The following is a 15,168-nucleotide window of genomic DNA, read 5'->3' on the forward strand; positions in this document are numbered from 1 at the left end:
CCGTTTCCGCTTCCGGGCTAAGGCAAGGGCGCGCATGCGTCGGATGAATCGGGGAGGGCGGGGTTGGTCGCCCGCTGGCGTTCTCCGTGGCAACGGCGACGGCTAGCCCAGAGGGTCAAAACTTAGAAAAACCCACGCGTTTTCTACGGCGCGTGCGCCGGAGGGAAGGCGGTTCTTTCTGTGGCGATTTGATTAGGCGACGCGGAGCGGGAGGAGCGCGAAGCTTAAGCGCGGGAAGGCGGCCGAGTGGAAAATAGCTTGCGTTTTACTCCATTTTGTCGAATCCTTGGCTGAACTAACTTGCTACAACAACCCTGCGCGGTAGGCCAGGATCTCCCGAGAGACCCATGGCTGAGCGGGGATGGCAACTGTTGAAGCCTGGTTTCACCATCCACCGGTCTTCGGGGAGAAGACCCCGGAAGCCCAAGTGGCGGTGCCTTCCCTCGTCGGATTGGCCCCCCGTGGCTAACGGTGGGGTCGATTATTTATTTATGACATTCATATCCCACTTCTGTTTTGTACAAGGTGGGGTATATAATGCTCCTTCTGCCTGTTTTCCCCAACAACACCAACCCTGCAAGGTGGGCTGGGATGACAGAAAGGCACGGATTCAAAATCACCCAGCCGCTTTTCACACCTGAGGGAGGATTGGAACACGGGCCTCCCAGTTCCTGGTTGAGCAGCTTCCCCAGGACACCAGACTAGCTAACGGAGCAGTGGGTGTGGGCATCCCTGCCTTACAGGTAGTCTTCACTTAACAACTGTTTGTTTAGTGGCGGTTCAGACAACGGTATTGGAAAAAACAAGTTACGACCAGTCCTCACACTTACGACCATCACCACGTCCCTGCAGTCACAAGGTCATGATTTTGGGGACTTGGCAACCAGTTCGCATTTATGGCCATCGCAGCATCCTGTGGTCACATGATTGCCATTATCAACCTTCCCAGCTGGCTTCTGGCAAGCAAAATCAATGGGGGAACAACATGATTCGCTTAACAACCATGCGGTTCACTTAACACCCATGGTGATTCACTTAACAACTGCTGCAAAAAAGGTCATAAAATTGGGTTGCATTTGTTTAACGACCACTTTGCTTAGCAACTGAAATTCTGGTCCCAATTGTAGTTGTTAAGCGAGGACAACCCATATTGTTGAAATGGCCCCATTGAGTCAGCCCCCCATAGACCCCAACCCTCCTGGATGGCGAGCCTGGCCATGGCACGTCTTCCCTTTGATTCTTTGCTTCAGTTCCAACTGCATCTCCAGCCCTTGGATTCCGGGGGAGATGCTGGCTTGTGAAAGAACGGGGCCCACCCTGCTTTGAGAAAAGGCAAGGCCGACAGGGCGTAACAAGGAGATAGATAGATAGATAGATAGATAGATTTATATTTATATACAGATAGATTTATATTTATATATAGATAGATTTATATTTATATTTATATTTCAAATTTCCATCACCGCCCATCTCCCCCAAGAAGGGGACTCTGGGCGGTTTACAATCATGCTTTGGGGATAGGGTTAGGAATATCAAGCTGACAGCGGCATCCTCAGAGTGTGTATGAAAAAGTAAAAAAGGTGGCCACGATGGTGCAATCAAAGCAAGGAATGGATAAAAAAGTCAAGATGGTGGCCACAGCTCTGCATTCAACACAAGATATGATCCTAAAAGTCAGGATGGGGCCAAGACGGTGCAACTGAAGCTGCGCCTTTTATGTGCATCATGGACTGATTGTATTGCATTAAAGGTTATGTTGTAAGCTGTCTTGAAGTTTTCCTTCACAGGAGAACAAAAATGCTCACCCAGTTTTGTGAGACTATGCAAGGATGCAACAAATTGCCCAGATTACCATACAATGTCCGCAATTCTAGTAATGAACATGACAGAATAATCACGTTAAAAATAAACTACAAAGACCACTTTTGAGAAACATTTGAATATATATCTTTATTGATTCAGGGGCATTTCATTCATAGTTTTTGCAGTACCAAAAGGTCTTTTCTTTGATACTTCTTCCATGGAAACAAATTGTTCCAGCAGAATTTGAAAGATACACCACCTTATGACAGTTCCTGCATATAATTAATAATGTTTACTGGCTTCTCTGCATGAACCTTCTTTAATAGAATGTGCTCTTATTTTTTGAGGTTCACTGGGAAATAAAATAATTAAACAGGCAGCACCCCTAAAATAAGTTTTCATGTTAAGGAGCTTCTCTGTTTAAAACAGTGTGGAAGATAATAGAATCAAAATACGATTTTTCATGTTTTAAGAGCTCATTCTCTTAGTTCATTTGTAGCCAGCTCTTAAATCTAAATGCACATTAAAACAGAAATTAGAATATTTGAAAAATGTAAGTTGCCTTTGGTTTCCTTGAGGGGTGATTTATGCAAGTTAATATTTGAGCTGCAAGTGTTTTGTTTCTCTGAATGAAGATGCAAACATTATAGCAACTAATTAATAACAATGTAAGAATTCTGTAAAACATTGGAAATAAATATGCTAGAAATTAACTGCTTTTGAATCCATTTTCAGATGTAGAGCACTCAAATCAATGGGACTTCACAGTATAATCATCAAGTTACCGTTCCAAATGCAGTGTTGCTCACTGAGAAATCAGTTTAAAAGAAAACAGTCGAAACTGGAGCTTCATTTAGAAACCAGTTGGTTTTAGAAAAATTTTTGAAAGATTGCCATCTCAGCGCTGTAAATTGGCAGACTGGAAGCGCTATTTGGGAATCGGTGAGCGCCGAGCACGTATTCCTGTTCCAAACTGCTAGATTTTGAGATCCTTCAATTACACCAATTAACAAGTTGTAAACAAATGCAATATTTCATTTGCTTAATAAGATTAATTTTGCGATTCACTAAAAATAGAGCAGAAATGGCTTCCACGTAACCTGATTTTTAAAAAATGACTGGTAAATGCATGACTGTTAGCCTTATAATTATAGATGTCCATGTTCACATATTGTGTTTGGCCATGGTTGCTTTATCATGGTTTGGTAAGTAAGACACAATTGGTGGGATTCCATGTACTATTAAGACGAAACATGGTTTTTAAGCTGCGATGGCTGGGTTTGCACAACCCGTAAAGTAAAACCAAACAAACTACATTATGGTTTAACATGATGGGCAAACTGGGTCTCTGTGTCTAGTCTAAAATGGCCTGCCTTTAACAATAAGGTGCTGTTTGAGCATCCACAGCATTTGAGGCTGGCTGTTCTGGAGAACAGTGTCTTTGCTCTGTGCAAGTAAGCATGTCTAATAATAACTGCCAATTCCTCCATTTCAGATTCCTGGAGTGCTTTATTCTGACATGATCCCGGTGGGTCATAATGGACCAAGGAAAGGTATGAAACCCATTTTGCACTTTGCGTGACCTTCGGAGTTGCTCTTGGGGAAAATGCATCTTTCTTTTTCTGAGGGTTCTTTCTACCTTAAGTTTGAGGGTTGGACCAGATGACCTCTGGAATCTCTCCCACTTGGGAAGTTTATGATTCCGAGATTGGGATGAATAGCCCTGGTTTAGAAGCCCTTTGATGTTCCAAGACACAATAGGCTGTATTGAAAATGAAACAACGAACCAGTTACATCTTAATACAGGATAATTTTGGGAATCTGCTGAATAGAAGAATTGTATTTCCATCCGCTGACTGATTATATGCCATCAAGTCTGTGTCGACTTAGCACGACAGATCAATTTACTCCAGTTTAATATGAAACGTAATGTAATCTTACTGTCTATTCAGAGGAAATTAAAAAATACGAAGAACTGTATTAAGGCTTTGGAAACATCTTAGTTGTCTCTAAAGATCAACAGACCTTAGCTGCCAGAATATTTAAGCCCTGTATAACCTGTGTATTTGTAACAGAACCAAATATGATGATAGTACCCTCAAGCAGTACAGCTTCTCATTAAAACTTCTAGTCAGTTGCAGAAAGGGATGAGTGCATTCGTCACAGTCTTTCGTTTATCTGTTCCTTCCATTCTTCTCATCTTTCTTCACAGTTGAAATTATACAGAAAGGTCCTTGTGGACAGATATCTCTTTGCTGCCCCATTAGATTAATAACAGTCTCACCCAAAAGATCATTCCATCCAGCCACGCTTGGCTCACTTCTATTTAGCTGTACCTGAACCTTGTTAATGTAAATGGCCGATGGCCAAACAGTACAAATCTAATTACAAGGAGGAGCTTAACAGCTCAATCCCAGCTCATCTAAATTAAAGCTTTACTGGATGGTGCTTCAATCATTTTGCTCTTTTTAAACGTATCTCCAAAATGAGAAAACAATCAGGCTTATTAAGAGAAAGAAGTTAGTAAGTACTTCTGCAATTAAGCAAATGCTTAGCTTTGCCGTTTTATGCGCATTTAGGATCTACTGATTTACGGTATCAGATTTGGACATGATTGAACGGATTAAAAAAAATTAGAAAGTTGTGCTCCAATGATACCGGAGACAACGCAAGTGAATGTGTGTGCTACCTGTGGATATTATTTTTGTCGATGCCTGGCCAAGCAGGCCTGTCTCACCAGAGGTGCAGAGCATCAACTTGGTTCCCGATGGGGGAAAATCTTGGACGTGTACTGGGCGATTGCGCACTTTCGTCAACCCTTGAAGGCATGGCTGCTTCCGGTTCAGCATATTAGCAAAAGCATGTTTCATGCTCACGCCCACCAAGGGGATTTTGTCATTATATATGTTAGAAAGATGCAGCAAAGGAAAGGAACACGTGGGTGATCGGTCAAATTTCTCCACAGTCACTGGACGGTAATCAAAGAATACGGAACACAACATGTTGGATTTGTCTGATCCTTGGTGCTTTTAAAGGTTAAACACGACCAGGCAGGACGTTCTGTAGTTGTTTTGTTTTGTTGTTTTAGTAAAATGGCTATAGAGAAGATGAGGTATCATCAGGGCAGACATGGTTGAAACGAAGCTCGGCGATTTGGAAAAGCAAAGAAGGCTGGGGGTTCTGGAGAGAGCTGTCCAGGGACAGTTGGAGGATTTTGATGGGAGGCCGAGCCGAGAGCTCGTTGGCAAGGCATGGTGGTGTCTCCAAGAGACGGTGGGAGCTGCCTGGCCTTCCAGATGATCAGATCCGGTGAGACCGTAGGGTAAGGCTGAGGTGTCGATGACTGCCTCTTTCAGCCTGTCCGTGCCCCCCTGGAGGGGTGAGAGCCTGCTGGGGGAAAGAGCTGGGAGGACGTGGCCCGGGTAAGCTGAAGTAGCACCACAGAGAGGGGGCAGAGGCCAATGGGATGACCCAGCGAGGGTCACCCTGGTTGAAGGTAGCCTAGCACCCTTCCGGACGGCCGTCTTGGCCTGGGAGGCGACAGTCCTCCTCCTCAACTTGCCTGTGGCCCCTCCGATGAAGGTGTCTTCACTGGAAGGGCCCAGCATCCAGCAATTTCCTTTACCTGGGCCATCGTAGTGCCGGGGCACCTTGACAAAACATTTATTCAGGCTGAGATTGTGGCGGATGGAGTTCTGCCAACCTTGCTTGTTCCCCTGGTAGTAAGGGAAGTTCCCCGTGATGAATTCATAGATGCCACTGAACGTGAGGCGCTTCTCTGGGCTCTGACAGACAGCCGTCACAATCGGAGCATCGTAGCTGAAAGGTGGCCTCTCGGTTTTCCCTCTCCCCTCAGCAGAAATATCTCCTTTTCCAAACCGCCGGCGTCCCTTGCTGGGAACTGCCACTACCTCCTCTTCCCCCAGCGGTGATGACAGAGGTCCCCCAAGACCTTTGCTCGAGGCTACATCTTGGAGGAGGTTGGTGATGCTAAAGGGAGATTCCAGGACCCAGCCGTCGGGACTGAATCGTTCCATTGCTGACAAAGGACGGGGTGGAGCTGGGCGTTGTGGGTCCACCCAAGAGTCCACAAACTCAGCCAACCTGTCCAGCAAATGGGCTGGTTCGTTAACTCAGTGCAGCAAGGGAGCTGCTGTGTAGCCACCACCAAGTCTCCTCCCTTTTTTAACCAATCCAGGGTGGTTGGGCTCTGGCAGTTTAGCCAATCCCGTCACAGTGGCTGTGGTATCCACACCCCCATTTGGTGGTGAGCAGCAAAGTGCCAGGCATTGCTCCTGCTTTGATGACCACAGAGGAGCCGTTAGTGATATCCTAATGGCTAAATAATGGGATTTTATTAGAATCTTATTGTATATTTATTCGCATTTTATTGTATATTTATTCTGTATTGTAAACCGCCCAGAGTCCCTCCGGTCGGAGGAGATGGGCGGTGACAAATTTGATAGATAAATAAATAAATAAATTCTGATGGGAAGTCCTAGAATGGCCCGTAGGTCAGATCTTACTATGGTGGAAATTCAATTGCGCAATCCTTTGGAATTCTGAAATGTTCTAGCCATGAATTGCAGCTGTATTGTTGCTAAAGCTATGATGCAAAAAAAATAAAGGGGGGGGGATACAAACATGCTACATTGCCCAAATTAAAACATATAGTTTAACTCCTTGTTTCCTCGGAGATTTCAGGCCAGTATACTGTATATCCGTTTCTGTTTTCTTTTAGCAACAAACATGAATTAAACGGAGAGAGACTGGTTGGTTGGTTAGCTAGTTAGTCTTTGCTGAGTGATTTGAAACCATCCTCCCCACTTTAAAATTCATTGATTACTTGGGTTTGCCTCAATGCCCCCACATTTTTTATTTGAAAGAAATAAGTAACAGAGAGAACAATTGATTCCTATTTGGTGGGCATTTTTAATCGGTGTTGAACAAATCCATTATACTCACACAACTAAAATTCCTTTGGTTGGATTCTAAACAAATAACAGGCTTAGGAAACTTGTGAAAGCAGTGCTTTATAGGTTATTTTAGAAGGAAGAAAAGATATTACATTTATAGAATGTTTTTAAAAATCTATACAAACAAAACAAGGTATTACAGTGTCTTTGTTCCAAACCCCCAGGGACGGATTGAATGTGTTTTGCAAAGGTAATCCCTCCCTTTTGCCTTAAAACAGTGTGAATTATTAACAGCATGAAATCCAACTGATGCTGCTGTCGCAGAAAAAAGGCATTTTGAAATAAGCTTTTAAATGCAATATTGTTGTTTTGTCATACATTTATTTTTGCATGCTTGTCCTTCTTTCTCTCTGCGCAAAGGGACTGCCACATAGACTGGAGATTACCATTCACTTTGGGTGATTTACAACAAAAGGAATATTAAAATAATGGAAGTATAAATTTAAAAAAAAACATGAAAATACTGCATGTCTAGGACAGTTGTAGTATTATACTAAATGTGTGAGAATAATCACCAGGGAGTTTTGGGTCAGGAAATTTACTTCTGAGCAGAATGGTGTAATAACCCTTTCATTGTCTTCCTAAATCATCCTAGTTTTGGGTTGGACTGCAGAGAAATCTAATCTTCTTTTAAAGAACAAAACAACAGTGGAGTCTCTATGATTATGTATCTTTCTGTTGTCTTTCTCTTCTGTTTTTCCAAGGGCAAACTATGTTTTCTGCATCTGCTGTGACACGTGGGCGGTAATTTACAGTGCAGTATTTCTCGACATAAACATTGTCAGCCCATGCCTTCTGCTAGACCCCTTTTGATCATCCCATTATTTTTAAAATTAGTGTTAATAATTTCACTGTTGCATTTGCTAGTCTCAAAGATAAGGGAGAATCTAGTAGCACTTATTCAGTATGCTATTTTGTAAAAACAGCCATTGCCATTTTAACACCAGATTTTTCATTTTCGTTTAGTGTTTCCAAGTGTTCTTGCACACCTGGAATACTTCCATTTTGAACTAGTAGTGAGTCATGGAAGCAGCAAGACAATTGGATTTTAACAAAAACATGATAAACTAAATTTTAAAAGTTGGGAGATATTTTTTATCTGAATTGCTGCTGGTCGTTTCTTTCTTGCCCACATAAACCCCATCATAGTACTAGTGTGGATGGAACATAGCATGATATATGCAAACAAAGAAAATGTGTAATATATCTATTTGCATGAAAAATAAATAATAATTCTTTGTGTAGTTTCTGGTGAGGACTGGGAAATGCTAGGAACTGATTACCTTGAAGCAGATATAGGAAATTAATGACTGAAGAATATATTCAAATGTCTCTATTAGACCTTGCTTTTTAATATGGGCAGTTTGGGTTGATCATGTGAAATTTTTAATTTTCTACCTTATATCAGATTCATAACAAGAAAACAAATTCATCCTGATTTAAAATTATTTCTCCAAAGCAAATATTGATGCATGTCTTTGATGTTCATATAAGAATTGGAAAACAAACTGAAACTAGAATTTCTCTGAAAATCCGGTGATACAGCTGCACCCAGTTTTGAAAAATTTAGAAATCTGTGGTTTGTATTTCCATGTGTTTGTCTGTGTATACATATGTATGTGATTATTTCTACAGTAAGTTTGGGGAGTTTATTTTTTGCCTCTTTTGAAGTAAGCTTTGTTTGAAAATTTGTTTGAAAATTATGACATGAACTTTAAGTACTTAAAATTTCATTGTGCATAATTTGTAATTAATTGAATGTATAGATTAAACCATGTTCAAAGAAATATTTAATTTTGCAATGAAATATTGTTTTCCCCAAATCTTTATCAGCTTGTTTACTTCCAACATCATTCTGGCCATTATTTAAAAAAAACATTTTTTTACACTTTTTCAACTTTTCCTTTTTTCAGTAATAGTTTTCTGAATAGCACACAATATTTGTAATCACTTCTTGTCTGCAAAAAGATTCCTTCGTGTGACATAACAAATATGTATGTAGTAAATTTCTTAGAAACTGTTTCCTTCAGATAATTCAGTTAAGCTGATCAGCTGAACTTGTTTCTCCAGTTAAATAAATTTCCAAAATTCTTTAATTTGAGGCCAAAATCAGGATCTGATAAACTGCACCATTAGTTTCACTCGGATGGGTAAAGACGTTGACAATGTGGTATGGCAATCTGTTCTACCAGATTTGATTTAGGTATTGCACACTTCCAGGCCACAGGGCTAAATCCAGTATGAAAGGCAGCAAATGTGACGCTTCTGTCTTTAGTTTTAATTGGATCCTAACTTTAAAGCCTAACCATAAGCAGGACAACTTCCATGTAAGCTGATGGGAGCTTTGAAAAAAAGGACTGCAGGCAGGAAACATTCTTCAGCAACCTCTGTTCAGTGAAAAGTTCCCAACTTCGATTTACGTCAGATGGGATGCGATGTTGCAATTGTGTAGTCATTCCAGGTTGCAGGTTCTTTAAATTCCTTGGCATCTTTTTTTAGCACATGTTTTTTAAGAGGAGCAGGGAAAAAAGATAAATACCTTCAAAGAGATTCAAGAGTTTCTTATAGCTGGAGTTTAATACTGCAGTTGTTTACTCATTCTAGACTGTATATTCAATACATTTCTGACTTTCTCTTTTTTTCTGTTCCCTTTTTTTTGCTAGTTAAAAAAAGAGGAAACGTATATAAATGTTATCCCCAATGTGGGTGAAGTGTTAATGTTGTGACTTACAAATAAGATGGTCAGCACTAAAAAAAGAAGGGAATAATCTTTCCATCTAAATTTTCTTAAATAGCTCCCAAGTTTGTTTGTTTGTTTTAAACAAAAAAGAAGCGTTTCAATGTGACAACCAATCTGTAAATTTTAACAATGATTTTGGTGGCACTTTTTATAAATAGAATGGCTATTTCGAAATAAAACAATGTACTCCCTCAAACCCTAAGTTTATGATTCCTGGAAAGTAACTATTAAAAGAAACCATTGAACCAATTTTGTAAATGAAAGAAAAACAGAAAAATAGTAGGTCGTAAGGAGGGAGGGTATTAAGTTTGTAAAATTGCCAAATAAACATAGAAGCTGCTTTTAACATAATTAGATTTTTCGAATATGTGAAATTGTATTTCTATTATAGAGCAGAGGTTTTAAATGGTTCCCAAAACCATTAAACCATTTTTACTGTGCATGTAACAATTTGGGAAGCTAGGAATAAAAAATAAGGAGCTGACAAGCCTGTTTTTTAAAAAAAAATCCAATTTTTTTTTAAAGGAGCTGACAGACAAATGGACTTTCACTCAGATTGCCTTTTTCAAGGCAGATTTGTGACTTCCAGGTTTTTCCCATCTCAGCCAGGCACTTTAAAAAATTGTTAAATTTATTAATGAGTTTTGAACTGGGGCAGGAAAACAATTATGATTTGTGACGTGTTCAAAATGTGGATGGTTTTTGAAAAAGGGATTCCCTCGTACAGCTCTTTCTCGAAGGAAGCCTGCTTTCCACATTTCTTTTAGCCCTTTGCTGTTGAGGGATTTAACAGGCCCTGCCAGGTCCCCAAGATTTTCCCGGGATCCAGACAGTCTTGCCTTCCATCTGAAACCTCCCCCTATTTCCCCATCCCTCTTCCCCCCTCTTCTTTCTTCCCCTTAACTGAAGGGGACAGCGCAGCCTCTGTGCACCTGGCTCTCCATCTCAGCACAGCTCAAGAACTTCTGCCATCTACGGCGAAGTGTCACTTCTTGGTGGGTGAGCCCGTTTTCAAGCCCCAGCTGCCCAGTGGCTCTTCTCCACAGTTTTCATGTCAGTTCCCAACAGACGGGCCTGTTCCACATTAACTAGTGTGTGGGACGGGTGCGACCTGCACCTCCGAAATGGGACGGGTGAGCACCTTTCCCTTCCATGCCGGGGGCCATCTCGTGCAGAGCGTCCCACATGTCTCCTTCTGCCTCGCACCTATCCCAGCTGCAGTTTTTGCCTGGCGCTTGGCATCTCTCCACACTATCGGCCCCTCTCCTTCCTGTCTCTCAGCGTTGGGGCAGCTGGGATGGCTCGGCCTCAGCTTCCTTGGGCTTGGATCTGTTTACAAAAGCGTCAGTCATTTTTGTTTGGCTGTACCCCCTATGATCACGGCAGGCCCAGGGTCACCCCTGAAAAGTCCTTTGTCTTTGCTGGTTACCCAACCACACAACAGAGAGACGTTTTCAGCCCTGCAGGTGCAGAGTGACTTGGGGCTTCTGTTGGGAAGCCCTCAAGCTTGCTCAACCTCTGCTGTTGCTCTCATGCCCGTAATTCTTTCCTTGGAAGCCGGTTTTCTTGCACTGGTGCCCGGATGCATCGTGTCCCGTTCCCATTTACATAATTGGGGCGGATGGAGTATGTTGGACATAGACACCTTGGTTCTCGTTTGTTTAGCTCCTTTTCAACATCTAAGTACTTTGTCCAGAACAGAGACAGAAAAAACAGTTCTCCTAAATTTGACTCCCCAAGCAACGTCTGACATTCAAACGCTGGTACCAATCGAAGCGAATATTTGTAGCTCAGGGTTGAACGGTGGAGTCCTGGGTGGTGCTCTCTGAGCCTTGTTTTCTTGCAGACGTTTCATGGCCAGACGAGGCAACACCTTCGGTGCAAGGAGGGAGCGGGCCTTGCTCTCCGTTTATACACCCTGGCTTGCCCTGCCTGTGTTGGTGGAGGTGTTGTTCTCTCCTTGGGGGTTCCTTGATTGGGCTGTTGTTTGCTACTGGGTTGATGGACTGAGTTAATGGCTCCTTGATCAGGGCGTATTGTGCTGTTTGGTGGTTCATCTGGTGTTAATCCTAGTGTTGATTTTGTATATTTTTGCAATCAACACCCAGATATCCAAAAATCAACACTAGGATTAACACCAGATGAACCACCAAACAGCACAATACACCCTGATCAAGGAGCCATTAACTCAGTCCATCAACCCAGCAGCAAACAACAGCCCAAACAAGGAACCCCCAAGGAGAGAACACCCCCCACCACCAACACAAGCAGGCCAAGCCACTATATATAAACAAGACAGCAAGGCTTCTCCCTCTTCACACTGAAGATGTTGCCTAGTCTGGCCATGAAACGTCTGCAGGAAAACAACCAGGCTCAGAGAGCACCACCAGGGACTCCACCGTTCAAACACTGCCGGACATTTTCAGACGGGATGCAGCAAGACAGCGCATCCTCATCAACTTGTCTATGTGAAACGTCTCCACCACAGAGTTTTGCGGCCTCCTTCCTAAGCCTTTTTCCTAAGAAGCCAAACAATTAGGATGGAGAATTTGACTTTCAGAAATGCTGAAGCCTGTTCCTCTCTTCACCCAGCCTACCTATATGTTTTTGGGGCCTCTTAAAAGTAGTACAACTTTTCTCATCTGCTTTTAAGAATATGGAAAGGCACCAAAGTCCGCCTTGTCTGGGCTCAAAACCTAAACCAGTCAGTCCTAATTAGAACTTGGATGGAAGACCATCGGAAGATCCCAGGGCTGAGAGCTGGACTGGGAAATTGGGAAAACAGCTCAGAATAAGGCCGTAACAAACCTCTTTCTCACTGTTGCACGGAAACGGTGTGTCCAAGTCATCACCAAGAGTCACCGTGGATCTGAGGACAAGGCTGCCTTTTTAACCTCCCAGTTCCTACTGTGTTTTCGTTTTAAAATAAACAGAGTTGCCAAAACATCTACCAGCCATAGAAACTATAAACAGCAAGAATTCTTTACGGGTACTTCATCCATTGTGGCTGGAATCCAGAACAAGGACAAGGTTAAAGAAAACAGTTTGTATTCTTCCTCACGCATGAACCCTGGAAACGAGCCAAAAGACAGGGTGAGGGTGGGGAATCTGACATTAAGCCAGGATCTCGGCCAGCTGGGTTCAGAGGGCGTGGAAAAGAATCTGTGCATTTTTCCTACTACTGCAATTTATCTCCTGCCAAGACACCCCAAGGTTCAGCTGCGTAATCTTGCCACCCCAGCTGGGCTCGCTGCCTGATTCCTGCTAACAGGATTTTTCAACATCTTCAAGTTAAGTGGCCAGTCAGAAAGGGACTCAGCTGTCTTGCCACACCCCTGTGAGACCGAGCAGGATTTATCCATCAGCAAAATAAACCCATAATCCTGGCCATCGAGTTATAGTCCCCCCAGAGTTAGTTCATTGATGGCAGTGCGGGGCGGAGGCTTTTTATCCCAGACTGACTCTCCCAAATGAATATTTCTGGAGATATTTTAGCCCGAGGTTGCAAAGTTGTGAATTTCTTGTTTGGAAAACAACAAAAAAACAGGAGGAGGCCAGGAGCGACATTTCCGGCAAAGGCAGGAGCGCTGCTGTTGCTTGGCCGTCTGCCATGATCTGCTCTCTCGGTCTTTGCCTTTTGACTGTCCCAGCAAAGCTAAAACACACAATGGGCTGGTGCGCTCAAGTGGGAGCAGCTAACCCACTTTGAAAAGGGTTTCACCCCTATTAAATCAGCGGTACCCAAGATGAGAACCAGCTGGCTTTTTCAGGGAGCCCAGCCGGAGATCCAGCGGTGCCCTCTAGTGGACGGTGGTCATGGAGAGGCCTGTCCAGAAGTTTCCCCCCTTGCCCTTCCTTGGCCCCCTCCCTGGAATTCTGCATCCCCAGAACGAACCCCCCTCCCACAGCAAGTGGATCCTGGAATGTCTTGGTTGGCAGTGACGGAAGTTGTAGTCCTCAAATGCAGAGGGCACCCGGTTGGGGAATGCTGCCATAAAAGAGACGGCCAGGCCAGAGAGATGGAAAGCAGGTTCTGGGGTGCACAAAATACCCAGTTGCTCTGCGCGTCCTGCCCCGTTTGCTTCGTTTTAGCGATTGTGTTGCTCCATCGTATGGTAAGCTTGGGAGAAGGAATGGTTAACGCGCGGGTGTCTCCCCCCGCCCGCCCCCACAGAAATAAATACAGCCTAAAGCGCATCAACCGAGTAGGGCCGCATGTCGCGGATTGTGGAAAGGGTTTCGCAGCCGGAGAACGGGTGGGCTGCCTCCTTTCCCCGCAAGGGGGCGCGTCCACACAACCGTTCCGGCGGTCCGAGGTCCTCGCCCACTCCAGGACCCGGGCCGTCCGCCGCCGAACAGGTGTTTGCGGGGCGGGGGCCGGGAGCGCGCGCTGGCAGGAGCGGCCCTTGCTTCGCCTCGCAGAAGCCATTTGCGGGGGAAAGGGGAGACGCAGCTCCAGGTGCGCTGGAGTACAAATGCCATCCTCCTGCAACGGGATTTGGACCCGGCTCGGGGACGCTGGCGTAATCCATCCCGATGCGATGCATTGCTCCCCCGCCTGATGCGAGACTGGGGTGGGGGAAACCGCGATTAACTTCCTAGAGATGATTTCGGATTACTCCATTTGAAGTACAGTATAAACTTGACGGCGTGACCTCTAATTTTTTTTGGGTGGGGGGGAGTAAGGAAAGCAAACCAGCCCCCAGTCGCCGCACCCAGCGGAGGGGGGCGTCTCCTTTTGCCCGGGGTGCCGGCCCCCTTCCTTGCCTTCCCTTCTCCACCCGACCCCTCCTGGACCTGCGCCCCAGCCTGGGAATCGCTTTCCCGGCGCGCGTCCTGCAACTCTCGGTGCCAGCCTCCCCCGCGACTGCTAAGCCCCGCGCAGGGCAGCCTAATACGGAGTCAGCCCCCTTGGGGTCCTGGATGGTGCCGCTGGCTCCGAAGTACGCCCCCTCCACCCTGTACTCAGCAGGATTCACTCCCAGGTATATCCGCCGAGGCGCCAACCTGCCAAACCAAATACGCGGGACTCCAGATTCGCGCTGGCTTGGAGAAGCTCTGCGCGGCCAAGCTGCCTGCGCTGAATTCAGACGCCCACCGCTCGCGCCCCCGCCGGGAGCTCCCATCCGCAGCCGCGGGGGGGCACCCTCGACCCGGCCAAGTGCCCGCAAATGAGGGAGAAGAGCCCCCCGGGCTCAGGAGTGACAGCCCAGCGCCCAATGGCCGCGCGTCTCCGCAGAAGGAGGCGTGCCAAAGCGTCCCGAATCTGCCTGGCTGGAGAGGGGGCCTCCTCGGGGGTGGGAGGGGGAGCCAATGGCGCGGGTGGGGGAGGGGCGGTGGGAGTAGCCTGCAGGGGAGTGGGCTTCGGGGCGGGGGGCCAAAGGAGCGCAGGCGGAGAGATCGGAGGGAGAGCGCGCGGAGCCGAGCAGCCGGACCCGGGAAGGGAAGGGAAGGGAAAGGAAGAGAAGAGAAGGGGAGCGAGCCAGCCAGCCAGCCATGGAGAATGGGCTGCAGGGTCCCAGGTAAAGCCGCGGGAGATCCGCCGGGAAGCTCCCGCGTCGATTTTCGCGCGTGGTGCTGCATCCTTTGCAGGACTGGCAGGATGCGCGGGCGGCGGACAGCCCGGGTGCTCGGAGGGGAGGGGAGGGG

At 45.4% G+C, this 15,168-nt stretch overlaps 1 protein-coding gene across 1 annotated transcript in view; it reads left to right on the forward strand.

The window, feature by feature from the left end:
• Nucleotides 1–14,983: 14,983 nt before the first annotated feature.
• The window catches only part of HIF3A (hypoxia inducible factor 3 subunit alpha), a 39,087-nt gene continuing 38,902 nt past the window's right edge, over nucleotides 14,984–15,168 (forward strand). Inside the window, exon 1 of the mRNA XM_063312411.1 lies at nucleotides 14,984–15,041. Coding sequence (XP_063168481.1) covers nucleotides 15,016–15,041 — 26 coding nt within the window. The 5' untranslated portion in view covers nucleotides 14,984–15,015. The remainder of the gene's footprint in view (nucleotides 15,042–15,168) is intronic.

Source organism: Candoia aspera, chromosome 10 (assembly GCF_035149785.1).
Source record: "Candoia aspera isolate rCanAsp1 chromosome 10, rCanAsp1.hap2, whole genome shotgun sequence".
In the NCBI taxonomy this organism is placed as follows: Eukaryota; Metazoa; Chordata; class Lepidosauria; order Squamata; family Boidae; genus Candoia; species Candoia aspera.